Below are 27820 nucleotides of genomic sequence, written 5' to 3'. Positions count from 1 at the left end.
TATTATTCTTTTACTTACTTTTATTGTATCAATACTTGTTGAAACCAACTAAGAACAATAAGCATAAACCTATATTCATATATTTGTACGCATTTTTCATTCAGCAATAGTTATGTAGCAAGCTTCCATCTCTCACAGCGAAGCATTTATGTGCAATTACACAACATTTCCACTGCTGCGTGTGTTTAGTCTTTATGTTACAGGTGCAATCATTTTCTAAACTTCTCTTGAAATAATGTCAAAGCACTATCAACAAGATCGAAACTATTTGGGAAAAATCAGCTCAAGGGCAATTTTAGTACCCCATTGTGTATCCCATAGAAGTAATGTTCAGATTACGTAAAACGTATGTAATTGCCATGTTAGCACATTCCAATTTCAATTGCTTATTTATTCATCGTCATATAACAACTACATCAAACGGGGTAATTTTGTCCAGATATCAATAGAGACGAAGAAAATGGAAGCTACAAACAAAAAAATCGGTGGGCTTAGACAGGTAAAGCACTAGGTGTTGACAAGACTATTGAAATTGCCTTCCGTTATTTGTTTTTAATGTAGTTGCCATCATGTTTATTTCTATTTTCCTTTGTTTTTGGTAATGTTTAGATTCATTAACATGTATTTGCCTGATATTAAATGGTAAACGTGCTCATAAACTGGATTTTGTCTGAGAGGTGTGTCTGATAGTTTTGCCTCTTGGCTAATACACATAGAATTTGATTACTAAAGCTAGGTAAGTTGGAAGTTTGGAAAATAAAAGTTCTATACAAAAATTATTCTGCATCTACTACATGCAATATTAATCACCAATTGTATTAGATGTATCATGTACTATAAATTTACTTTCAATATAAAAGCAAATCTTGAAAAATTCAGTTTTGCTAGTATTGGTATGACTATATTGTTCTATGTGATCTTTTAATGTTCTGTTGTTGTAAGTTTGACATTTGTATTAATGATGGAGGTTGGGGAGCGATTTAAAACAAATGAATTATTGTAATGATTTATACTGATATCGATATATTTTATAAGGTATTGAACAGTTGTGGACTACAATTTATGTCAAATACATTTTGAAAGCTAACTCATTTGATTATCATAAAGTGCTATATCTTGATTTTTGTACTATTTTAAGCTGCATATTCTTACCTTATTATCATACCATGTAGTTACTACCAACCAATATATATATATTATAGTTACCCAAATATTATGATTACTATTGTATCATATGCAAACATGTGTCATGCAATGCGCTTTGTTAACCTGAAATAATGAATATCATAAATATCAGAACATTTGAACAGATTTGAGTTTTTTCTTCTTGTATTTTTGATATTAGATGATAACTTGCTACAGCTAATGCTGGAGATGCCAAGAGGACTATATGTGGATATTTGTGTTTTATTATCCATGAACATAAAGAGAGATTATTGTAAGAGAATTCTTTCTTGTATCGCTCATTTGAGCCCCCCCCCCACCCTGCGTACGCGCCTGGTTTCAATATTGTACCTTGCCAAACCCAGAACCGATTTTTTAAAAAAACAGCCCTTCTCGTACACAGCCGCAAAGTTATTCAACTCACTACCCATACTTACCAAATGTTCCGCCTCACTACCCATTTTTAAACGAAATGTCCGTGAAATTCAAGTGAGTTGATTTTGCGATCGCTCACATGAAGTATTCCTATCACTCTCTCTCTCTCTCTCTCTCTCTCTCTCTCTCTCTCTCTCTCTCTCTTCGTTTACTCTCTCTCTCCTCTTCCATTTTCATTTAATTTCCTATTTGTATAAAAAAAATTATAGTTTGTTTATATTATGTTTTTTTTAATAATTATTGTATATTTTGTGTATTTGTGCGTGTATTGTAAGATATTTGAAATGTAATTTGTTTGTTACAGCAGGGCTCCCTTGTAAAGCAGGCCTTGCGGCTTGAATGGGACCACACTGCTTTTTATAAAGAAAACATAAATAAATAAATAAATAAATAAAATCAGCTATTCTTTCTCATATCACATTCTTACTAAATGAAACACATGTATTACATTAGTTAAAATGTATAAATTGTCTATGAAATACTTTATTAATTTCTTCAAATTTAGAAAAAACATTACATTTCACGAATAACGTCAACGGTAAAACAATCGCATACGGTTATACCAAGCGGGAAGGATACATCAAAACTGGAAAATGATCTAAACATGCAACTATTTAAACTGGATTCTGAGTGGCGTGGCAAATGTTCTATCCATTGGGGGGAGGGGGGGGGGGGGCTCTAGCACCATGGGGCACATGTCTTGCTCCGTGAATGAAATTCGAATTGACGAGGCCATCGACTGGGGTTATGGGGGAACGGTCGTCTTCTTTTCTCGTCAGCCCCCTCCCTTCAACCTTTCAGTTTTCTCCATTTATCTTTTTTTGCCATTCTATAAAGGACGCGGTACGCCCCTCCCCCACCCCCATATCTCCGAAACTGTAAATACATGTGTATATCAAGAGCATCAAAGTTATTGATGAAGAGAAACGGTGATTAAAAACCAGTTGCAGTCGATTGTCTGCAAAATGTAGGCAGCAGCAATAAGTTACGTCGAAAGTGAATCATATTTTCATTTCAAATTTGTGTAATATCCATGAATGATGACGCTGCCCTGCTATACTTTTGTTTTCCATTCAGGACTGACTTAAAATCGAATCGATTAATAACTGAATTTACCAATAGGTTTTTGGCACATGGAAGAAAAAAAAACATTCACGTCTATTGGAAGTTTCGTGTGTTATGTCCTCTACACAACATCATTCAGATTTATAAAAAAAAAAAGATTAATTCAAAAGAAATTTGTTTTCGAGCACGAGGCAGTTTTCCCCCTAATGCCTGTTCGGATATATACACAGCATGCAAGTAAACATATGACACATAAACGCCACCTTACATGTATATTTGAGCATAGGCCTCTATATTCAATTTGTATATATTACTAGTACTTAAATTTCCTTGATCATCTATACCATCCGACTTTGGCATCGTGCGTTTATAGATCTTCTAATATAACATATCAAAATATTCATTAATATATTCGAGAAATATCTCATTTTTTCACATAGTAACAATACCGCCTCAAGATCATTTCATCTGAAAAAATAACATCAAACGTTAAAGGAATGCAACCTACATACATTCTACCAGCCTGCATTCTACAAATTCCAGACATATTTTATCGTATCCAATTAAGAATCAATAGCATTTTTGTCACGGATTTCTTTTCTACTACCATGGAGTTGAGCATTTAATATCAGATTGTCTATACCGATTTATTTCATGAAGAAAACCAAGATAAAAATCATCAAGATTGTCGGAATTTTTCGACGAACCTGACCAACGTATTCATCGACACTTCTCACAAATAGATCAAAGTATCCGTTTATACATAGTAAGTTTATTCATTATTGCAATGAAACAGGGTAGATTCTATATCAAGATAATTTTAATAAGTAACTTGAAATATCTGAAACCGACTTTGTGAGGCAAAAACAAAGTTATATATTGATGTCTTTGCTGTAACTTCTTACACTTACGTTTTTGTATACACATAAAATGATGACAAACCATATGACCATATTTATGTTTAAACTGCAGCATTAAAAAGAACGCAGGAATCGTGAAGAGATGTTCGATTTTTTTCTTAAAAAACCTATTTCAAACATTCATTTTCTTAAAACATACAGGATGCACGTGGATAATACGGCTGAACAGCATTTATGAATACAAAACTTTAGCAAAATAACTAACAAATATGAATACTTCTCTTTTTGTATAGTGCAGTACACTATTTTCCGAGTTTCTACTGCCGTTAAGTTTTAAACTCGTTTTACAGCATGCAATGTATTACATTATCTAACATAGGAAAATGTATAAAAGCTACATAGTATATTTGGAATATGAGTCCAATATAGTTTCAAAGTAGAAATATAAACATCCCTAAAATCTTTCTTGACACGGTTTGCCCAAATACTAGATGAAACCAAACATAAGAACGTTATTTAGGTTCACACACTAGATCTCGGTGCATTTAGGAGATACAGCACAGGCTAATTAAATGTAAATGTCAATGTAATTTACCATAAAATCATAATTGACCTGTCTTATAGGCATTTTTTTCCTCGTCAATCCATATTTTAAAAAGAATGCTTTATGTTTTGATTTTTTGGGGGTATATTTCGTTTCGGGGAGAAGAAAAAAAAAATCGACAAAATAAAAAGGAAATATTTTTTTTTCTGGATTGGTAAGGTCGGTATAGTTTAAGACTTGATTAAATATATATACCCCCCCCCCCGACCAACCGCAGTACCTCAACGAGGTAATGTTTTGCTCAAACTTGTTTGTACTTTTGGTAAGAAGCATAGAACGTATGCTTACGTTACAAAAGGCACTGCGATGGTTTGATCACAATCGTTCTTCTAACACTGTCACGTCTCTAATGTGACTATTAAAAAGTCTAGAAACACATTTCAGTCAAAACACTTCAAATGGCCATTTTCGTAATGCAAATTATTGAATCTCAACAGTCAGAATGTGAATTGCATACATTAGTTGTTGCTAGGTAAGGCAAACATCATGGCTTGTCCTACCTAACACAATTTACGATTCTGACTATTAAAATACAATTATTCGCAACAGATGAATGAAATAATAATATCGCAGTATAATAAAGACGCATGCATAACATTTAGTAACATTACGAAAATGGCCTATTTTCAGGCGGGCAATTATATATGCGCTTTCTATGTAAGTTTGAGAATGTAAATCGTCATCACCCTATCTTTCTCCCTTCATCACAGTGAAAGACGATATAATCAAAAATATTCTCTGTATATACAGTATATAAAAGCTTCATCTTACGCAATTGGGACCTAGGTCTATAATATACATTAATTTTATGTGCACATGCAGATGCTATATATACAAAGCAGTATTTGATTTTTGAAGCATAATATATTTACAATGATATATGAAAGACAATGTATAGTACTGACGTGTATAATATATAACTCTAAACCTATAAAACAAGTGAAAAACTATAGATTTATTATCCAAATTGTAATCATTTTAACACAAATAATATAGGCTTCGTTTTGGATATTATCATTATCATTATCAAAAAAAGGAATGAGCAAAGCTATCCCCCCCAAAAAAACCTACATGCAGTTTGTAACATAATAGGCTACAGGTTGGGATGAAACTAAGGCAACATTTTAAGAGGTACATGTAACTGATTCCGGCTGAAAAGGTTCAAACAAATTAACCAATAACGCATAATGTACACTGTGACAATTTTTTGAGAAAAATTATAATTCGTGATTTCATACAGCAGTATCTTCTGTAGAAGCTGTTTGCTAGGAAGCCCAATTTTTAAGTCGAGAGTTTGTCTCTGATTTATTTCTATTATCGTAGATGTCCTACACATTACTACCTGTAAATCGATTTGGCCTAGGCCTATGTGTGCATTAAGGGTCCGGCTTTCAAAAGTTTAATTTGATAAATATCATTCACAATTTTGCTCTTAATTGTAACTTTGCGATTGATTGAAGGACTTTGACAAATCGCAGCTCTTTGACCAGCATTGCTCGGCGCGAGCCTCCTGACTATTAACCTCATTGAGGGTTCACGAGGCCGACGCATTGTTAGTCTCGTGGGCCGCTGGTCGGCGTCGACTATACTGAGATGGCACAGGCTAGAGTTGAAAGCGGTTTGGTTTGTTATCGACGAGCTGACACCGGATAGTCCTGCATCCGTTTATCTCTGGATATCCGGCAAGCGAAACAGCAGAGGATGATACCGATTAGCATGAAGATGAACGCCAGAAATCCGATAACACAAAATGCTGCGAAGCGAATGATAACAGATAGATATTAATATTTAATTTTAATTCATGCAATGTAAAAAATAAAATATTGGGTAAAATAAATTGTCCAATATGAGAATAATGTGGCCAACTTTCATTCGATAACCAGTTCAGGAAAATTCAGACCAATTTGTTGTAAAAAAAAACACGTTGGTGTCCTGACATTTTGCTCCAGATATTTTTTTTAACGAGTAATTATGCAACTGTCGACGGGTGACCGTTTTTTTGTGTGCATAAACGTAAATTTGGGGTTGCAATTTTGTTTTATCTTGAATTTAGAGTTTACAGACGTTTGAATATTTTTAATAATCAGATGAACAAGGTATAAAAAGAAAAGTATCACATTTTCAAAATGAGTTAACAATATTGGGATTAAAGTGTTGCCATTATTTAATTCCATACCTACACCAGTATAGCATGATAGTTGACAAGTATTTAAAAACATTATAATAATTTGTTCATATTGTGTCATTCTATCCGATATGTATAAACCAGGCCAGAAACAAGTGGGTGAACACAAATTTGGAATTTGCAGATTTTGCCTGCATGGGTAGCATGTAAAGTTCATATTTTTGAGGTGCATAATATAATATATAAGCTTTGTAAAACGAAATTCGCTAATGCACCGCATGTACATTTCAATAAATTTGTGTATCAAATTAAATATTTCTTCTTGATGATATTTGTCATTTGTGATAAATCCATTCCTTCTCTTCCACTGTTGACACTTTACCGATTCATTTAATCTTCCCCCGAATTCCATACGTCTCCGTAACACTTGTGCATGTGTAAAACTTTCATCGACTCGAAGCTAATGTAACGCTTAAAACGACCCAACTAGAAATGGATTTACGATCTGACTTACGACCCGACTACGACAGTCGTAGTCAAGGTCGTAAGGTGGTGATAGCCGTTAGCGTGTTCATGCAAACAAACTTACCGGCGATATAGCCGATCGATGGTGAATCGCACATTTCTTTATTCAGACAGTCTTTACCTGGTCCAGCTGTACGGATGAAAACAAAATATACTCGAATCAATAATCTATTTGATATAGGTTATAGTTTAAGTTGTTTTTTAAACCTTAAAAGCGAGTGATTCTTCACAAAATTTAGTTAACACCATAAAAATTCAAACCATTTTCATCTTTCCATCAAAATTCTGTTTCCCCAGACGACCGTTTTTCTTTAGATATTCAGATTTCTGTGCAATTTTTCTTATTATTAATAATATCCAAAAATGGGCCCTACAGTTCATAATACTTGTTATCAATAACAAAAGGGCAAACATTGAAGTAGAATTCGCTGATCGTGAGCCTATCAAATGCAGTCATTTCATTAGCTTATTGTAACTTGTCAGCCTATCGATGATTAGCTGTCTGCAATGAAGCAGGGACATGATATCATGACTTGTAACATTCATTACAGACGGTGTATAATAACAGTATTTGTCTCCTCCCTGATTCTGTTTCTTGTTATATTATTGTTATTATTAAATTATGATACTGTTAAAAGCCATACACAGAGACGTATGCAGCATACACATTCCCCGTCTGGATGCCTTTGATATAAACCGAATTAATAGATCTTTAAAACGACAATGTTTTATTGTTGGTAGCAGCGGGTGGCTAAAATTTGTAACAAAATAACTGATCTGATTGGGGGGGGGGGGGGGGGAGGGAGCATACATCAGACTTTCCTGGTGATAGCTTGACTAGAAAGAGCAGAGGCGTAATTGATAAACAGTGGCGGGTTGGGGGTGGGGGCGAATCTTCCCTGATAAGGAGAAAGATTGAATGCACCCGGGCAACCCTGCGTGCTATAAAGACTCATTGAAACAGTTATTAATTATTTTTTTCTGACAAAAGGAGGGTGGGACATAATGGCTCCGTGCTGGAAACGCCACTGCTGTGGAACACGCGATGCTGCCCACATACCACCCCGCACGATCAATTTATAGATTTTTAGAGTCAACTTGAGGAATGGAACCGGAACCAATGTCATAATATCTTAACTTCCTTTATTTTCAAACGGGTATAAAATCATCAATGTATAACAATTTGAAGGTGTTGTGATCAGAATATTCTGAAAGAAGAGGAGGGCGGTTGGGGATGTTTAAAAAGAAAATGTTTGTAACAAAAAAGTTTCATAAGTTCACACTGTGTCTTGCGTATAAAAGAGTAAAATATAAGACTAAAAACTCTGAAATTTGATGAAAGACTGTAGGTTTGCTGAAAAATAACTTTGATCCAACCCCCCCCCCCCCCCCGTCATTGTGAACTTGATTTTATGATCATGCAGCCTGGTACGGCCTATTAATGTATATAAGATACAAGTTTCAAATCGTTAACTTACTAGTGAAATACAGGGCGACAACTACTACTAATGCCAGAAGGAGGATAATGCATAGTAGGAGCATCACTGCGAACACTACCCGTGTCCTTTGCGTCCACCCTGCAGCAACGGTCGAAGATCTGTCACTATCCGCTGCTGCCCAACTTCCTCGTCTGTTAGATCTACCCCAACCGTGACCTGCCGACCGGAGTTGTGGAGGTGAAACATCTCTCTCGGTGTATGGAGGGGGTGGGGGAACGCCAGTGCCTTCATCCCAAGCCGGATGTCTGGAAGATACTCTTACGACATCAGGACGTCGTCGGTCTTCAGGAGGACTGACGTCATACCCTTGATTTGTCCTTCCTCTTCGCTCTGCACTCTCGCGAGGCATGTAACTATAACTGTACTCTTCTCCACGGTCTGTTTCCGTTTCCATTCCTGCCACAATTCCAGTAAGTTCCACATGTTCGTTTCCATCTCCCGGGGACCAATGTCGCTGCGATTCACTGAATGGCGCCCATCCGCGAGACCTGCGGCCGCTATCACGTACCGAGTTGTTGTAGGCAATGTTATGTCCTGATCGGGGTCTTGAGGGCCGTTGTACCGGTGCTGATTCAAATGGCTGACCAGTAGACGGATCGATTTCTCTTGTAATAATAATTTGTTCTATTATTCGTGATGATCGTCGAGGGCGGGTATCAGTTTCCACACCCGAGCGTGGCCTCTGCGTTGGATGGTCTTCGCGATGAGAAAAAGGGTGGAAAGCATCTGGTCCATATTCAGTGTGATCGGATGATTCTCTATTTTGGGAAGACTGTCGATGATTCGATCTTTGATCAGTCCCCTCGCCGGACTGGCCGGTATTCTCTCGATTGTCCAACTGGCGTTCACTTGGGTCATCACGACGTGAAGGCCTGTCAAGTGTCGTTTGTACTTGGGTTGACTGCAGCGGACTATGACGAGTTTGTGTGCAGCTAGACACCCTCTCCGTCTCTACCCCTTGCGATTGGTCTGCTTCATCCTGGTTTGGTTGAGTTGTATCGAAATTTCTTGCAAGTGCTCGCCTCAGAACTATGTGGATTTCTTGATTTTCAGGTACCTCTACTTCTATTTTCCCTTGGGACAGTTGTGTTGTGGTGTTCCCTTCTGAAGGTTGTGTAGAGCTTTCCTCGGATCGTTGTACCTGGGGAGGGGTGGAGGAGGTGGAAACGAAGGAGGGATATCCGTTACCCTAGGTGGGTCTCCATCATCTCCCGCATTCAGACTTAAGCGCTGGATATCCGGTCTGCTGTCACTGTTGCCATGGTAGTCCCTGTCCGGCAAAGGTGGTCCCGCATCCATCGGCAATGTAGGATACTCGTCAATCTGACCGCTCCTGTCGGGCTCGGATCTCGGGTAATCTGGATTGGTGATGCCTCGACCATCGCCGTCCTCTTCATCCATCCCGGTGACTTCCACTATCTGCGGTCGCTCTGCATCCGGCGGGATAGAGTTGAGATGCTGAATGATGACACCACTCCTTGGGTTGGCATTCCAAGAGTTATGGCGGAATTCAGCGTGTGCTGATCTGGCTGCGTTGTTGACGATGACGCTTTGATGACCGCCGCGTGTCTTGGAAGGACCAAGTGGGGCTCCGAGATCGAAATTCCTGCTGTTTCTCGGAGAAGGGGTGATGATGGTCGCGTATCCAGGCGAGTGTTCATCCTCCTGCTGCATGAAAGAGAGCAAGCAAAAGAAAAAAAAAAGAAGAAAAAAAAGAGAAAAACAACTGACGAATTACTTTAAAACATGTCACACAATATTACATCACTTTCAAAGTTTCCTGCACAGAATGATGTATACAATCTATGGTAGATGAAGAGTAATTATCAAGACATCTATAGAGCAAGGTCACGTCCATGTACTGATAAACTGAACGAAGCTACGACCTAACCTACATGCAGCTACGTTTTGCTTCATGCATTCACATTTAATTCATTTCAATTAAATTCTTGTATTATCCATGAATAGTTAATCAAATGCTATTGAAAATATGTATGATCTATTGGTCACGTTTGTCTCCTTTTCTGCATGTTTGAAATCCTGCATTTGCCTTTATAGTTAATACATGTAGCTATAGTCAGAAAAAAACCTCTACGACCTTTAGTTAAAACTGCCAAGGAACGTAACTTATACAAAAACAGATGTAAGCCCATTTATGACAAAAGGGGGGCTTTAATTTGTGTGTATGTAAGGACTAAGGGCGAAATAATGAGCACACAGCAAATAGAAAGTTGGAAATTCACATTACTCGTAGCAGTCATTTATTTACTTGGAAGGGGCATTGTTATAACGCAAGGAGTGCACTTTCAGTGGATGTTCGTTTGTATTATTCTTCAAGGGGGATTGTTGTCAGGGAGTGGGGTAGATCTCTTGAGTACTAGTCACCAGAGTGAAGTTGTTTGGAATGTGCCTTGGTACGGACGGGAGGGGTGGGGGGGGGGGGGGTGTGTTGTTGTCGGAAATTATTTTGAGATCAAATAAAACCTAAGAGACACTTATTTTATCAAAATCGTGATAACGTCACTGTGATTGCATTTTTAAACTTTAAGATTTAAGTAGAAATCACGTTTACACTTTACACACCGTGTAGAATGTCATACCCTTAATCATATTATGAAGAAAAAACTGCTACATTATTGTATACAATTCCGTATTTTTTCTCACTAGTTTTTCAATTACAGATCGATCAATCTATCTTGTCTACTGGGTGTAAGCCACAAATATGTTTAAATAATTGAAATTTCTCCTAGGAAGCATATTAGATTATACAAAATTGCAACATTGTATATTCATTACTAGATTCAGCCGCTATCTTCTTCATTGCCAATAGCGGATCAGGGGTTGGGGTTGAACCCCCTCTGGTATTTTTATGTGTGTATTTTTTAGGAAAACCCCCTTAACCCCCCCCCTTTGTTTTTGTGTTTTTTTAATTATAACAAAAAAAAAAAAAAAAAAATCATGTCCATGGCAGACCTAAAAAAAGGTGACCTTATTCCCCCCCCCCCCAACGAAGAAAAATATCAAATTTTCAAATTTCGAGACCAAAAAAAAAATTAGTGTCCTCTTACCCCCCCCCCCCCCCCCCTTATTCAGCGGCTGGCTGAGTCGTTGCGAAATTTTCGGCCCGATTTCAAACTGTTAAACCCCCCCCCCCCCCTGCGTACGCCACTGTGAAGGCCCGTGTACCGTGTACACAGATTGGTATTTTTTAGATGACAATCAAGTTACAAAAGCGGGAGGTAAGCATTTAAAAACTTTTTAATTTTAAAGTTAGAAATAAAAAAAATTAAACCCCGATATCTAAAATATAGCTAATTTCACCCTGTCACTTTTGCTTCTCCTCGCAGCAAGCAAGGAAAAAGGGATATTTATGCCCATTATTATGCTTCATCTGTCATGTCCGTTACGCTTCAAATTTAGCTTTGACAAGGAAATTTATTTTCAAATTGTTTTACGAGTTATATGTTTAGAGTGCTTTTGTTAATACCACAAACCACAGACTTTTCATACTGTTCACACTACATCGAGTAGGAAATAAACCTTGTCAAATATGTGTCATAATTATTTTTCGTTATCCGGACAAAAAGCGTAAAGCCAAATTTCTCTTAATATTGGGGGAATATTGTGAAATTTGCTCTCATGTTTGTCCATGATAGTCGAGCGTCATTCCGAATTCCTTACTGAAACACATGGCTCTTAATTTTGCTTGAAACTGCCTTAAATAATATTAAAAAGACCCTCCCCCACCAAAAAAGAAAGAAAAAGAGAGAAGAGGTTCTGTATATCATTTATTATTACACTGTACATGTCATTTGTCATGTTTTGTTAACGCGTTGACACAAGAACTAGGCGAATGCAAAAACACCCACCCCCAATCAACAACAAAAACTCTATTAAAAATCAAAATCCGTTCCGCCCTCGCCTCTTTTCATTCCTGTTTGGACTCTCGCGTAGATTCACCCAATAATAATTCATTATGCACATGAATATCAACTGTACCAACAAACGGCTTGTATTCCACGATGCACCTTGACCTCGCATGTTAGAGTGCGTGCAAATTACAAAATAGGTGCGCCCCATTGTCACAAAAAGGCATGGATGACATACAGGCAACATTTTCTTCCACAGAGGCACTGTTGCACGAATAATCTTTACATGCATGGAGAACCCTGTAAGTTACTAGAGAAACTCGGTAGGCACGACAAACGGAGTTTACAGAGTAAACTTGTGTCACGTTTCATAAAGTAACTTGCTATGAATAAAAACAGCCAGAATTTAAAGATTTCAGGAGCTAATTACATCAATATTAAGAAGAATACTAATGATACTAATTATAATAATAATTATGGCAATGATAATAACAATGATATGAATGCTACTGATAACGATAACAATAATTCTAATAACAAATACAAAAATAATACTAAGGATTATAATGATAATGATAATAATAATAATGGTGATAATAATAATCAAATTAACATTTACATTAATCATAATTGTAATAATAATGACAATATCTAGAGATGCTCGAGACGCCTACAAAAAAAATGTCAATTCAAAAGTTAAAAAATAAACAATGTTTAATATATTATGAAGTCAATATGAACTAAACGTTAAACTGCATGTAATCAGGGGGAAAGTATGACTCTGAAGTTCGAAAGGTTCGGAGAAAAAGTTTTATGATTAGGACAGTGTATTGAAGAAAAAGTTTTATGATTAGGACAGTGTATTGAAATCAATGCCAGTAATTATAAGGTTAGAACCAGTTTGGTTTATCTTTTAAATTACCTTTTCAGATTATGTCCAAATTTCTTTTTTTAATTCAAACTGTGCGCCATTTTCCTCAGATTAAAAAAATGATTTCATTAAATTCTTAACGGGGAGACATTTATTCTGAACTAAGGAACAGGTGAAATACAAATCGGGGCTACATACGAGTTTAACAAAAAAAAGTAATTGAATTTGAAAATGTTATGCAATGTAGATGAAGAAGAAATAATTTAATGGACGATGCATGTCGATTTTGCCTCTTTGAGAGTTTTGGAAAAGTTATAGCTGCATGCATGGGCACTCGATAACATTTACACCAATAAATTGAGAGGGGGATTTATTAAAAGAGAATGGTTAAGACACCTCTTTGGTATACATTTTCTATTCTCAGATATGTATGTGAGTGATTCATATAGTTTCACAAATGTTATTTAAGGGCATTAATCATTTCTCGACTAGGATCATAATTTATATATCACTAAAGTGGTCAACAGTACTCTCAAAATGTAGATATCATGTATAGGAGACATTGACACTACTACTACTTCTACTACTACTACTAGTACTACTACTATGGTTTGAAAACAGTAGTCAATTAGTAAATGAGCTCAATACTATTCACATTGGGCATGGTGGGATATGAATAAATATGAATTTAGAAGGCAATTCAGTACATTAAGAAAAACTATATTATTATGCAAAAGCCAATTCTAAAAATTGATATCGCTTACCTCACCGTTCCAAAAACCATCGGTATATGATCGCTCTATTCGATACACTCCAAACATTTTGCAAAATTATGAACCACTTTCGCCTGTCAAGACCGAAAGTTTCTTACAAAATCCAATTCGCTATACGTAAATCCATAACATTCGGTTTCTTTTTTGATAGTGAATGGTCATTCTGAATTCTCGTTATTATGGTGAATATTCATCCGATCAAAAGTAAAAGTAAAGTGTTTGCAGAGCTCTTGCGATCGTACAGAAATGCAAATAAAAGTATTTGAAGTTTGCCAAAAGGGCGTTGAGTGTGAGAGAATGGGTTTTTAACGCTGGTTTCAATAAGAGATTGGAACCCGACAGTCAATATTTAAACTGAAATCGAGGTTCATCTCCAGTGTCACATTCAGCATATACGATATAGCCAGGATACCAGCCCCCCCCCCTCCTGCCCCAGTTCACATGGATATAAAAATGTAAATACAAATTTCAAATGGTTTATTATTACGGCATATACGATGCTGCATGGTGTGGTAATATTCAGCATCTTGCTTGGGATGATTCTGCCCCTTTTTAAAATGAATTTCTGGATATGCCACTGATTCTCATGCGTGGACGTGGTACAGTATGTCAACATTTGGGGGCGGGGAATAAAAGTTTGAAAACACTTGTAATGTAAAGGGGAGGAGGGGAGGAGGGGGGGGGGGTGGAGAGGGTAGGGGCAGTTGAGTACATACTTGATGCGTGTAGTATCACGTACATGTACGTGTACGTGTACGTGTCAGATCGATCAATATGTCATAAGCAACTGAGAACCAATTTAGCAAATGCAAAGCTCAGGAAATGCTAAAAATGAATGAAACTTTATGGTCTTGTTTGATATGTAGAACTGTTAGTAGTAGCCTACATGTATGTTATTGTATACAGTGTATATCTATATCTTTTTTAATCAAACAACATTTTATAAATTTCCTTAAAGTTAACAACGATTTCGATTGAAAAATCGATTATTTATCATATTTTCACACCCTTCTTTAAACTTGACAAATCTGAAGGCCAATTGAAAACAAAAGAAGTTGACAATAAAATTGATCAATGGAGCATAACACCAATAGTCAAATACGGTGTTCTATTCAAACAGAGCCATCATCATGCCAATTGCGTTGTGCCACATATAAATAAAAGTAGTTGGAAAATCGTTGACAAAAATACCCTCATAATTCCAAGAGGTAAGTTAGGCTTCCATAAGTTCCATGCATGTATATGAACACATAAAATACGAAATGTAAAAATTCATTTAACAATTTCACAGGAGCGACCTCTAGGAATAACAGAGTAATTAGTTCCATCTGATTACTTTATAAATGCAGAGAGTTGATAGGTTTATGTGTCATTCAAGTTCCATCTTCCTTCTCCAATAATTTTGATCTGATGAAGTGTGACAGTGTGTGATGTGCATGCACATGTTGCTTGAATGTTAATTTAATATAACTTAATCTTTCTAAAGGTGAGCATGGGTGTACAGTAGGACGAATTATAGTATGGATGTGTTTGCAGATAAGTTTATTTTAGTATCCTCATATTATTTTTTTGCATATATCATACTTTATTATTTTATTATTTTGTTAACATTTTATACAAGAGATCATTCGATAGCTATCTTTTAAAAGATTATTTCGACCTTGCCAGTTGCCCATCCCTCTCGAATAGACACACCCATTCCGCCATTATAATGTACACGTTAAGGCGTCAACATAATCATAATGTACAGTATAACATACTTTTCAGTTGTCGTATTTTTTCGAGTCTTGTCAAACAACATGAACAATATTAAACAAAAGTATATTTAAAGAGCGTGATATTCACAATAGCGATCATATACAACTGCCACATACAGTGAAACAATACATTCCACTGATGTGTACATTACAATGTAATCTGGAGACTGGAGTAGACAATGTGGGAGATATCACTAGTCTAGTGAATAGTCTACAGTGAATACACATACCAGTGGATAGTCGACTATGGGAAAGCGATCCATGACATCCAAATCACTCGACGTCAGGTTGATAGATAGAGCATCAGAATCACAAGAAATTACCAAACAGTTATCGTCCACACCATTTTGACTATATTAATCCAGCACACACCCTCATAATAAATATGATATAAGTTTGAGGATTTCCGCAAAGTTACGGCTTTGCATGCAATCTCAATAGCCTGTATTTTGTGCTCACAGTACACGAAGCTATGAACTCTCCATCTATACGGTCCAGTGCTCCCTTTAAAACTACCACCCCCATGATTCTGTACGTCGATCGTCACACAAAGGGATCTAAATCCGTAAAAAGGTATTATCAGTGAGAGGAGCTTTTAATACAGTTTGTCTATTGATGTAACAATCTGTTATTGTGGTGAAGTGAGGGTCAGAATGAGTTGAATGGTCCTTTTATTTCCCCCTTCGGTGGGGGAACTATGTCTTCAAAGAGGAAGATGACGTCACAATCTTGGATATTGACAGCTCTTCGTCTATTATTTCAGAATAAATTATAAAGAATTGTATTGAAAAACAGAAACTGTTGATAGAATCAATCATCCATACACTCGTATTGCTACCTCGATCATTATAGTCTAACTTTTCGATTACACTGATATTTTACAAACGCATGAGAAGCAGATTAAAATAAAATATTCATCATTTTAAATGCTCGTCTAAGTTATATTATACATTAGCAAGATTTTCTAATGAAAGATGCCCTAAAGTAATGCTTTAACATACCTTCTTTAAAAGTTAAAAAAAAGAGGATAACCTTCTCGATAACGGTTACAGCTCATTAAAAATTGACCCTCAAATTTCATTTGCAAGTTACAAAATAAAGTAAGATTGCAAATACTAATGTTAATAGGCAGGTGTACGGACACAACTTTGCGAGTGGGGGGGGGGGGCTGACGCCTTTCTTCCGAATAACAACATTATAGTTTCTACATTTTACACAAATTAATATAATTTACATATTCGGGCAGTATTCGGGTATCTCAATAGCAGGCACGAAGCCACGGGGGGGGGGGGGGGCAAAATAATTCCAAGATCGGTTGAACTTTTTAGACCCCTTTTTTGACCTCGGTCGTTATGTAGGTGCCCCCCCCCCCCAGACATCAAACTCTGGCTACGTGCCTGCTCAATAGTCCAGCTTCTGTCCCTTTTTAATTTGTTTATTCTTCTATCACATGCATCACATTCTATCCCACACACAGCGCGGTGTCTCCACTCATCGCGCGATCCCCCAAAGTACCATCGAAAAGAAAGTTACAGAATGAGAGGACTATTATATACTGTCAAAGTTGTGTGATCAGCTGATTGGGCCGCGCGAACGGAAAAGGTACAGATACTGGACTAGTTAGTACCTCGACCGCTGCCCGACTATAAATGTATTCGGGCATCCAGCTGCCCAGATATGAATGTGATAATTCACTGAACGAATTTGAAATTGTGATTTCCCGAACATAATATCGGAACTTTAAAAATCCTCGACCTCGGGGGCTCTGGAGGGGGGGGGGGGGGGGTCTAGCTACAAGTACCCCAAATCGCCTCGTATGCAGACGACTATATAGGCATAATAATAAGTTCTTCATATATATTTGCCGAAGTGACAACAAGAAAATCCTCATAATTCTTTCAATCAGAGAGTGATTGTACGTACGTCAGACAATAAGAACAATAATAACTCAGATTATTTTTTGACTTGTAACTCACCTCAAGGATTGCACTCATCGTATCATCATTCATGATGAAATCTCCTTTTATATAATCCCAACAGAAATAAAGATGAATCACATAAGTCCGAATCACATCAAGTTGTCAGGGTTCTTCGATAGATCAAGAGGTAATTTCACGATCACTATTATTATTGTCAATAAGTTAAGTTCATGTATTCACGGCCGTTATGTCTAAAATGCTCAAACAGAAATCATACGATTACACACAACAGATCATTGTCACTTATAGAATCGAAGCATGAGGCAGCTACTGGTCCAATCTTCTCAAGAGACAAATGTTTATGAACATAATTGTTGCCATTCCTTTTAGATCACGAAACAACAGCCCTTGTTTAGACAAATTATGTCACGAGATGACTCACATGGCCATCATAATTATTCACATTTTGAAGATAAACAACTGAGAGAAGATGACATTCACCGACGATCCTTATCCTTCAATAACAATATTTTTTGTGAGCCGTCGACGTCGATGTTCACAATCTCAAATCTATTCAAGCAACCCAGCAAAGCAGGGTATAATACTTATTTTGACGAATTGTCCAGTGACAATTTTATTGCGATGATAATGAGTCCATGTATATCAATCTGGTCAACTATAATTGTCTACAGTCCGCGGGGTAAAACGTGTATACCAATATCACAAGTCGGCCCACAGTGAATACAGAGGACAAGTTCTTTTCATATATTCCTGACTCATGCAAGGACAATATTTTACAATAAGCTGCTCCCTTTTCATGAAAAGAACCCAAATTTCGGGTGCATACTTATGTAAACACACCTCTTTTGATACACCCAACCTCCTCCAGCGCAGGAAAAACAAAACACCGGGGCTATCGAAAAAATAATTCAGAGTGCTTCTGGAGCATGACGTATAGACGTGGAATTTGTATTGTCTACTATAATATAATTGTCTACTAGTATAATAATCATGAAATTTGCCCTTGGATTAAATCTGTGCGACTATTCTTGATTATTTTTTTTTGGTCATAATCGTAAAACAACTTTAAGAATATTTTACTCAATGCCAAGTCGTTTTAGCCCTACCCGTCGCATTTAGGGAATTTTGTATGATTATAATAATAGGCCTGGCTTATATTGCTATAATCATTACGTACATTCTATCATTATTCGTTTAGCTCTCCTTTAATTAAATTGGCGGTACTTGTACAACAAAAGAACAGCTGTCCACCTGCGGGAAACAACCTTGCCCCTATCCTTAATCGATACTATATTCATTTGCTCATAAAATTAAGAGGAGAGACCAGGAGCGGATCTGGGATATTGTATACAAAGGGAGAGGGCACTGTAACGATTCTAAAAATATCTCAGTTTACACGACCTTTTCAGATTCTCTCTCTCTCTCTCTCTCCCTATCGACAAAAACAGTCATCAGATGATCACTAATTTTTTTAGTATATTTTAGAGCGCTCTCGAAACAGTCAAATTTGTATGATCCTTAAACCACCAGAGAGAGAGAGAGAGAGAGAGAGAGAGAGAGAGAGAGAGAAAGAGAGCGCGCGCGCGAATGGGATCGGAGTGGAGGTTGGTTGACTGAATTCTAATTCAAATTCAAATTCAATCTATTAGTTTATTTTGTTCATAGTTCATTTTATTTCTTCTTTCACAAAAATCGATACAAAGGATTTCAAAAAAAAGTAACAGGAACAGCAGATTATCAATATAACAAACATAAACAATTTTGAAGTGCAATATTAATATTCAACATATGTCATTAAGATCATGTGCTGTACATGAAAGAACGAGGAGACCTTATAGAAGCTGGGCTTGTTAGAGCAAGGTCCCCCAAAAGAATATAATACTCGAATGCTTTATTAATTACTTTGAAGGAAAAAAAAAACTAAACTACCTTATAAGACTATAAACAATTACAATTACATGGGCAATATATGACAAAAGAGATGAAAATTATGCTCTGATATTTCAGTTCCTACTGACTAATTTGATTATATTCGTCAAGTAGGCCCTATGCGTCATATACATTAGATCATGAGATATACAAAAGTTACATACATTTCCAAATAAAGATTCATGCATCCCTTGAGATCGTTGCAATATAAAACAAACTTAGCGGCCCCTCGGATGCAGGAGGGGAGGAGGAGGAGGGGGGGGGGGGGGGGGGGGAGCAGGAGGTGTACGATATGGGGTGTGGCATATCATTATATTAAACTTAAGGCTAGAAAGTGCACATAACGAAATCACACCTCCATCCAATATATCCTCCTTTGATTAAATCTATAAAGATTGACGAGATAAAAATCCATTCCATGCTGGACCACAATAAATCCTCCGCTTCCTGCTTGGTCCCTCCCCCCTCCTCAATACGTCATAATCTATTTACGATCATTGTCGATAGTCATCTGACAAGACAAGCGCTCTTGATATTGCCAACCAAATCATAGTCATTTTATGAATTTCGGGATGCATAGAGTGGTTTGTTGTTATTATTGTGGTGGCTTCAACTTGAATTGATTATGGCTGGACCTACAGAAAAGAAAAAAGCGTGAGTTATTAGCATTGCAGACGTGACAAAATATATATGTTTTTTAGTTCAGTCCCACACGCTGATATTTACGCACAGACATAGTTTGAGTTTGAGTTGAAGGCAATGATGCATATAAATGAATGAATGAATGAATGAATGGTTGTTATTTTACTTGACTGCTAAGAAATCATAAATGCTTGTAAGTAAGCAACCAGACGGCCGACGGCTTTAGGATTTTCATGTGCATTTGCTGTTTTTCGACGGTATTTTGTAGTGGCCTATGGCTATGTAGTTCATTGTTCATTATTTATTATTCAATCGACTTATCACAAATACATTTTCAAATTTGTTGGTGCACACAGTCTTCTTCTTAATTCTTCTTCTTCTTCTTTGGGTAAGTCTACCTCCTTCACAGTTGGAGATTCTTGCAGACTGATGAGTGTGTGTGTGTGCTTATGAGAGCCAGGTGCATGGTGCAATCTACAACTAGATCTAGATCTACTAACTTAACTCGGTCTATGTCGATCATGTCTATCATCATGACTAAAATTGACTAGCTCGTGCTAGAGTAAGACTACGATATAAACAATCCCTTCCTTTCACTGTCAATGATTCTATTTCAAAGATGACACTTCATTATCTTTACAAAGTTCATGCCCATCACCTGCACTCCATACCCTCCTACTAAGGATTATATAGCCTACCACTCCAACTGCGATGAACTCGCTGATCTCCGAAAAGCGGAGGGACAACAACAGAGAGAGATTACGATTGCTTTGAAAAGAATAAGAAAATTTGTTATTTTTTTAATGTCTTAATTCTAAAAGTTACACATGTACTTTGTAAATAAATGAGTTGACCTGACACGGACATTAAATTTGGACTGCAATGATTGTCAGATATGATTTTGTTAGATAACTTACTAAGATTGAAATCAATTAAACGAAATTAAGGCAATATTGATAACAGATTATTATTTTGTAGTGGTGAACTTGCAAAAGGGACAATTTTTTTAAATCTAGGGCCTTGAAAATTCAAATCTGACTACCCTTCGTCATATTCAAAATGACTGTAAAACAATTGGAAACCATCAGTTTTGTGCCAACAAGGTCTACAACTCAACATGGTCTATTGAGGCTCATCAGATAATCATGAATTGCCATACACTCATACTAGTCCCAAAGAGATTATCAATATTATAATGCTTCATTATATTCATACCTCTCCTTTTGTATCAAACCAGTGATGTGAAGGTTGTCATTGTTGGTGATGCGACGGTTGGGAAAACTACATTCATTAGACGATATATGGATGGAGTTTTCACAGAAAATCCAGGTGTAAGTATCTTATTCTTTATGTACATTAAAATTTTAACTTACCGGTATTCCTTTGAATGCTCAGTCTTGGGGTATTGCACTAGAACATGAAACATAAATATTACTGTAATCCCATCAGAATATATGCTGAATTTAAAAGAAACAATAAAAGATTTTTCTTCATTCGCTATACATAAAGAAGTTTTAGTCCAAGGGGAATTACAGGAAGATTTAAAAGAACATTACAATCAGTGGAAGATTGTTGTGAATTGCATGATTTTCTAGAGATTAATGGACTATGATGAACTGTCTTGGAGGCACCATCCATGTTCATGGAATGATAGAAAATATTCTTTCCCAGAGAAAAAGAGTTGTTTGTATGACGATATAACGTGGTATTCATGAGGGTATGTTTGTCACAAAATGGGTATCAAGTTCAACAAACTGTACTAATGAAATATTGAGTACTGTATGATTATTGCATGTATCTTAAACTCATAAACACATTTGTTACTCTGTATATCTCTTTTTGAATAATAAAAGAAAAAATGATTTATTGATATGAATTTGATATCTTTGAAGTCAAAATGTAATGTGGATATCCTGATAAAGTTTGTTTTCATTGTTTGTTACTCTACAGCAAACTGTTGGAGCATGTTTCTTCCTCAAACAGTGGGGAAACAGCAATGTGGCTTTATGGGTAAGCAGGGGATGACTTATACATGTTTATGTTCTTATATGAGCTACCGTATTAAACAATGCCTCCAATTTTGATGACAAGAAATATATGCAGGAATCAAATGGATTGAATATCTAAATTGTAAATTTTCAGGAAAATCCCAAGATCTTTTTCAGAAAGTAAACAAACAAAGAATGACAACAGAAACAAAACAATAACAACAATCAAACAAACAAACAAACAAACATACAAAAAGACACTCTCATTATCTTTCTGTCTATGTGCCTGAATCATCAATTAACCTTCTTGCATTTACAGGCTAAAATGTTAGTAATCAGAATTAATTCTTTTGTAGTCCCTCAGGGCATCTTTTTATGTAACAGTCTGAAGTACAAGTTCACAGACAATACAACAAAATAAATGTACAATGAAACGCACGTATTAAAATTAACATGAGCTTCAGTAGGATGTTTGCAAACTTGTACTTTTGATGGTTTATTGAAATGATGACCTGGTGGTTAGATTTCAAACTGATAATTGACATGGTAAATATTTTTTTCACTTCTGTATTTTTCTTTTGACTTTCTTAAAATTGTTTAAATAACCTGGTAAACTATGTATGAGATAAGATGTTATTTGGAGCATTTCAGCTTACAAAATACTGATAACCAAGCCTTATAATTTACTTATCATTAGGCTTAAAGCCCCATTGAACTACTTATAGCTACTTGCGCCCTCTATTACAGCAAACAATGCCTAATCGGTGACCATTGGTCCCCCATGATCCTCATTTTCTTATGTTAATTGATAGCTGATTTGATGAGATAACCACCTGTCAGTGACCATGTAGGGAGATCTAATCCCTCTTGGCCAAACTCGTGCAGTGAGGCTTTAAAGTAGAATTCCTCTTGCAAAGCTCTTTAGGATGTAAGCTTTGGTGTTTCTCCGTGGACAATCTTGCTAGCTCAACAGAGGTGTGGCATATTGATCTGTAATAATTATTGCAGTGCTACTCATAAGTAGAGTTGTTGTGGTCGAGTAGATATGTCACCAGACTGTGGATCTCAAGGTTTGCGGTTCAAGTCCCGCCACGGCCCTAATGTCCTTTGAAAAGACATTGATCTACATTTGCCACACTCAAACCTAGGTGAGGTAAATGGGTACCTGGTAGGATTATTCCTTGAAATGCACTGTGCGCTGATATCAGTTGCCAGAGCTAAAGCTAGGGTAATAATTTCCAAAGCTCTTTGGAAACGCAGAGAGACTTTGTATTAATATGCGCTATACAGTACAGGAACGGACTATTATTATTATCATAAAGCTATATTCATTCATTTAGATCATGTATTTACTTTTGCTTACCATCACTATTTTTGCCCATTCATTTGATTTCCCTGAACTGCATGCAGGATACAGCTGGGGAGGAGAGATTTTCGGGTCTAAGTTCCTTCTACTGCCGCGATGCATCGGCTGCCATCATAGCGTACGACGTGACGAGGAGGAGCACCTTTGAGCTCCTGCAGGAGCGCTATATACCGCTCCTTGAGTCCGCCAAGGAAGACTGTCTCCTGTGTGTAACGGGAATGAAGTCTGACCTAGTCAACAGCAATACCAGGTAGCAGAGGGAGAACAGAATAATGATTATAATATTTTACATTTATAAAGCGCTTAACTCTTATCCTGCCATAATGAATACAGCCCAGTGCCACAGGGCTAATCTCCATTGTGCCAAGTTTATTTTGAGATAATCTGATGATCTGATGGTGCGATCAATAATGCATGCGAAGCACTCAGCACAGTACAATGAGCATAAACAATAACTGCTATTACAAATGCGAGCATGCATAAAGCAGCTAAGCTGTGGCTCGCTCGCGTGAATTAAGCAGCCAATCGATGGCGTGCTTGCGTGTACAAAGCACTATAACGGTAGCGTGCTTGCAGCCTTATGGCAGGATATGAGTTAATACAACGTTTCTAAGTGCTTAACAAAATACAAAGTAATGTTAACCTACAAGTTACAACAATATTATACATGAAGCATAATTCTGATAACAATTTCCTAATAACAATTACATAATAATAATTATAATGTTGAACATTTACATAGCGCTTTGTAAATTAACAAACGAAATATGATTACATTACATACAAACAAGTTTTAAGTTTACTCTGGAAGGTTTCTAAAGATGGGGACTAACATATTTTGTGGGGAAGTTTGTTCCAAAATTGGGGGGCACAAACAGAAAAGGCACGATTGCCATAGCGGGTGTGATCAACTGTCTTAAATTGGAAATTATAATATTTTACAGCACTAATAAATTTGTAGAAGAGAACTGAAAACAAAACAGAATTATTTTGTCCCATAAGTTACCAACCACATATCTGATTATTTTATTGAGTTATTAGTAAATTATCACATAAATTATCTATTTGATGTAAATTTATGTTCAGGACTACACGATACTCGGTATTGTATGGGACATCAAATAAACAAATAACTTGAACTTTATTGCATCAATTGTAGCTGCCACACAATCTGTTCAACCATTTATTCATTAATTATTAATAAAGTTGATGTTAATAATAGTTTGTTTACTATTAAATTTTACTTCAGGCAAGTGGCTCAAGGGGAAGCCAAGGAGTTTGCTTACAGACTCAACGCAAGTCGCTTTCAGGAAATCAAGAGGAAGGATCCTAGTCGGAAGATCCCTGTCCCTTTCTTTGAGACGAGCTCCAAGACCGGTGTGAATGTGGACGAAGTGTTTGAGTATATTTTCACTAGTATCTTGCCAAGGACAGGGGAAAACGTTCCACAGAAAAAGGACACTGTAGACATGAGCGGAGACTCTGAACGTTCCAAGGAAACGCTCAAAAAGAAAGGATGCTGCAATTGACCCTACCGCGAATACGATGTCCGACGGTGGATGCGGACCTCCCTCCCACACTGCGCAGGTCGGCAGATGCACAGATACGATTCTTGGGTAGATGATAAGACAAGGTCTTTTCCAGCTTCCATCGAGAATGTACAGCAGTGTGAACTAATTCCTTAGTTTACTAAACTATTGTTCAGGTTTTATGAACTCCCCCGATGATTTGATGAGATCTAAGTAGGCACTGTTATAATCTGTGACTTCTAGTTTATTGGTTTAGAAACTATGCTTTCTATCAGACTTTCCTTGACCCATTCTTGACCCATTGTATATGGGAATCGGAAGTGCCTTTGCCTATCGTACCCATGGCCGGTGCTGCCCTCTATGGCCCAAAATATGTAGTCGCGGTAGCGATAATTGATTTTTGTTCATGCAGAGTTTTTAATGAGGTAATGTTATTATGTCTGTTCAGGGCCAGAAGAGTGCTATCTCTGCGCTAAGTGAATGAACGAACACCCTTCTGGCTCCAAACAGGTGATACATTGTTGTAAAACCCAGATAAAATTGCCAGATATTGCTTTGCTCTTTTAATTTGTACCATAATTTGCATGCTCCCTTAATATTGCTCATGTTTATGTTATGAATATATATATTTTTTAAATCTACCTTTCACTCTACTTAAAAATTTGTTTCTGAGCAAAGTTAAGAAGAATTATAGCAGCTGCGAAGGATAAGAGCAGTAAAAGAGATCATGAAAGAAAGAACAATTCCCTAAATTCTTGTAATGTTGAGTGTAAAAATTTGTCAAAAGTGGGTATAAATTTGAAACATTATGAAGGCCAGGTCCAATTTTTGCCACCTTGTACTGATATTGCACCCTGGTACTCTGTCTGAGTTTAGTACACATACATCATACTTTTAAGTGTAAAGTATATGATTTGTACAGTATTTGAGAAAATATATTTTATGAGTTATATTTAAAAATTGTATTTATATTGATTCTTTGTTCTTTTGATCTTTGTGTGTAATAGTTTAATATCTTACTGCTGTAATGTCAAACAGCAAGAATTTCATTTTTTATTTTTATTTTTATTTTTTCATACATGAAAGTCATTTTGCTGGCATTTGTAAACCCTATTGTTAATGATTACGTGAAACATCTAGCTTTTATTATTTCTGTATTGATCATTTTCAAATGCAAAATCACAAGTCTTTAAAAAAAAACAAACTATTATTGGACCATATTTCAAATGTTCATCCTTTGTTATATACATTGTGTTACATGGTAAACTTCATCATATCATTGCATTTACAACTGGTATATAAATGTTCTCAGTTTTTCAGCCACAGAGTGATTGACAACTTTGATTCAACTGTCGAGATTTGTGTTACGATAAATTTTCCACAAGAAGCCAAATCAGATGGGAATGAAATGTAATTAAGTCTTTCAGATTTAATACAGTTGTTATTCATGTGGCAGGAATTTGAAGCCGTCCAGTTTGATAATTTCTAAACCAATAATGCAACCATTTTAAATCAGAAAGTTTAGAATTTGATACTTTTGATTGCTGCAAGCACATGTATTTTGTGAACACTCGGACCAAATTGTATAGTTCTGTACATTTCGATACATTCACGCCATCGAGGCCTTTTCGTTTAGTGAATATATTAAATGGTATGTTTTAGATATACATGAAAGGCATATTTCTTATGTTTATGGAATATGAACCTTAGACTCATGGTCAAAACAAGTTCTCTAATTGCACATCCACCAAAAATAGGAAACAGAATTTGATAGACTATAGGAGGATGCCAAAGGTTGCAATGTTCTTTTGTCCAAAGTCTCTATGGTCAGAATAATCCCAAAGGGAATGAAAGGGGGAGTCCAGCAGAAAATGAAAGAAACAAATTAGGGATTAAAAATTGAAAAGTTATTTATTTTGAATTTGTGAAATTAATGAGACATAAATTGGCAATGCTGTGACGTATCTTGCAAGCTCCTCTCCAATTTGCTCTGTACAGAATATTTTCCTTTAACTCTCATTTTCTTAGTTATTGATGACGGAATAGGACTTATTACATACAGAGGTTGTACAAAAACATTTTTGCAATAATTATAGCTAGAATGAATGTATGATTGAAAATTGTCTTACGGGAAAAAATAGATTTTCATTTTTTTTTTAAAGTCCGGGGTAAATAGGGAGACATGTCTCAAGATACGTCACAGAATTGCCAATTTGTGTTTGATTGATCGCACCTTCAAAAATGCACAACTTTCATGCATTCCATCGTTTTTTGCTCAAACTTTGAATGACCTGTTCCTCTCATTTATTCTGCTTGTATTAAAATCAACTTAATATCAGGGTAGACTTCCCCTTGAAGTTGACAGACATCATGTGATTGGATCTGAATCTAAAGACGAGGGTTATAAAACCTGTTTACCACCGACAGGTTAGTTGGCCTACAAAGCACAAGGTGAATGCAGAACTTGTATTACTCTATTACCCTTAGGTCACTGTCATAGCACAACTCATCATTAACATCTCAGGCAAAATATATATTTTTTTATAGCCAGTGTCATTATTCCCTTTTTAAATATTGATAAATATTATTGATTAATAATTAAATTTTAAGAAATATCCACTGTGATTGTTACATTTCATTTAGTCCATTTTAAAGATATTTGTCTTACAGTGTAATCAGAATTCCTGGCTCATTACAATGACTGATAAAATAAATTTACTCTTCCTCTTAAAGGTAATGCAAAGTTTTTGGAAATTTTAAGAATTAATGGATAGTAATTCTTTAAAATTTTGATATATTTGGATGCCCCTGAATGTATTATAACCAAAAGAAAATTAAGCCCCTAAAATACTTCTGCTTCCGAGAAACTAAATATTAAA

General features: G+C 36.3%; 2 protein-coding genes across 4 annotated transcripts; one reads left to right on the top strand and one right to left on the bottom strand.

Annotated features, from left to right (window-relative positions):
* Window positions 1–4895: 4895 nt before the first annotated feature.
* Window positions 4896–17868, bottom strand: LOC753079. 3 transcript variants are annotated; one of them, XM_011663750.2, is made up of 4 exons: window positions 17524–17868; window positions 8257–9945; window positions 6843–6908; window positions 4896–5881 (listed from the first exon to the last, which is right to left on the bottom strand). In XM_011663750.2, the coding sequence occupies exons 1-2, from the start codon at window positions 17554–17556 to the stop codon at window positions 9343–9345; spliced, it is 636 nt and encodes a 211-aa protein (XP_011662052.2). In that variant the 5' UTR covers window positions 17557–17868; the 3' UTR covers window positions 4896–5881; window positions 6843–6908; window positions 8257–9342. The 3 variants fall into 3 exon arrangements, with proteins under 3 accessions (XP_011662052.2, XP_011662053.2, XP_001181128.3); XM_011663751.2 differs by lacking the exon at window positions 17524–17868 and adding an exon at window positions 15778–16015 and having other exon boundaries at window positions 8257–9942; XM_001181128.4 differs by lacking the exon at window positions 17524–17868 and adding an exon at window positions 15778–16013.
* A 2022-nt stretch (window positions 17869–19890) lies between these two features.
* Window positions 19891–26695, top strand: LOC583583 (ras-related protein Rab-20). The gene is made up of 5 exons (XM_783487.4): window positions 19891–20070; window positions 21296–21389; window positions 22009–22068; window positions 23457–23662; window positions 24662–26695. Exons 1-5 carry the CDS (start codon window positions 20042–20044, stop codon window positions 24939–24941), a joined length of 669 nt encoding a protein of 222 aa, XP_788580.1. The 5' UTR covers window positions 19891–20041; the 3' UTR covers window positions 24942–26695.
* The last annotated feature ends 1125 nt before the right edge of the window (window positions 26696–27820 follow it).

Source organism: Strongylocentrotus purpuratus, unplaced genomic scaffold (genome assembly GCF_000002235.5).
Source record: "Strongylocentrotus purpuratus isolate Spur 01 unplaced genomic scaffold, Spur_5.0 spur5_scaffold_7, whole genome shotgun sequence".
In the NCBI taxonomy this organism is placed as follows: Eukaryota; Metazoa; Echinodermata; class Echinoidea; order Camarodonta; family Strongylocentrotidae; genus Strongylocentrotus; species Strongylocentrotus purpuratus.
Note: the sequence above shows the minus strand (reverse complement) of the source record. Positions and strands in the feature narration are given on the sequence as shown.

What these genes read in the sequence shown, in the direction of transcription:
- LOC583583 (XM_783487.4), top strand. Translation starts at nt 20,042, where the DNA reads ATGGCTGGACCTACAGAAAAGAAAAAAGC. An exon ending in CCTACAGAAAAGAAAAAAGC is followed by an intron (nt 20,071 to 21,295) that starts GTGAGTTATTAG and finishes GTATCAAACCAG; the next exon opens with TGATGTGAAGGTTGTCATTG. An exon ending in CTAGTCAACAGCAATACCAG is followed by an intron (nt 23,663 to 24,661) that starts GTAGCAGAGGGA and finishes ATTTTACTTCAG; the next exon opens with GCAAGTGGCTCAAGGGGAAG.
- LOC753079 (XM_011663750.2), bottom strand. Translation starts at nt 17,556, where the DNA reads ATGAATGATGATACGATGAGTGCAATCCTTGAG. An exon ending in CGATGAGTGCAATCCTTGAG is followed by an intron (nt 9,946 to 17,523) that starts GTGAGTTACAAG and finishes TCTTTCATGCAG; the next exon opens with CAGGAGGATGAACACTCGCC.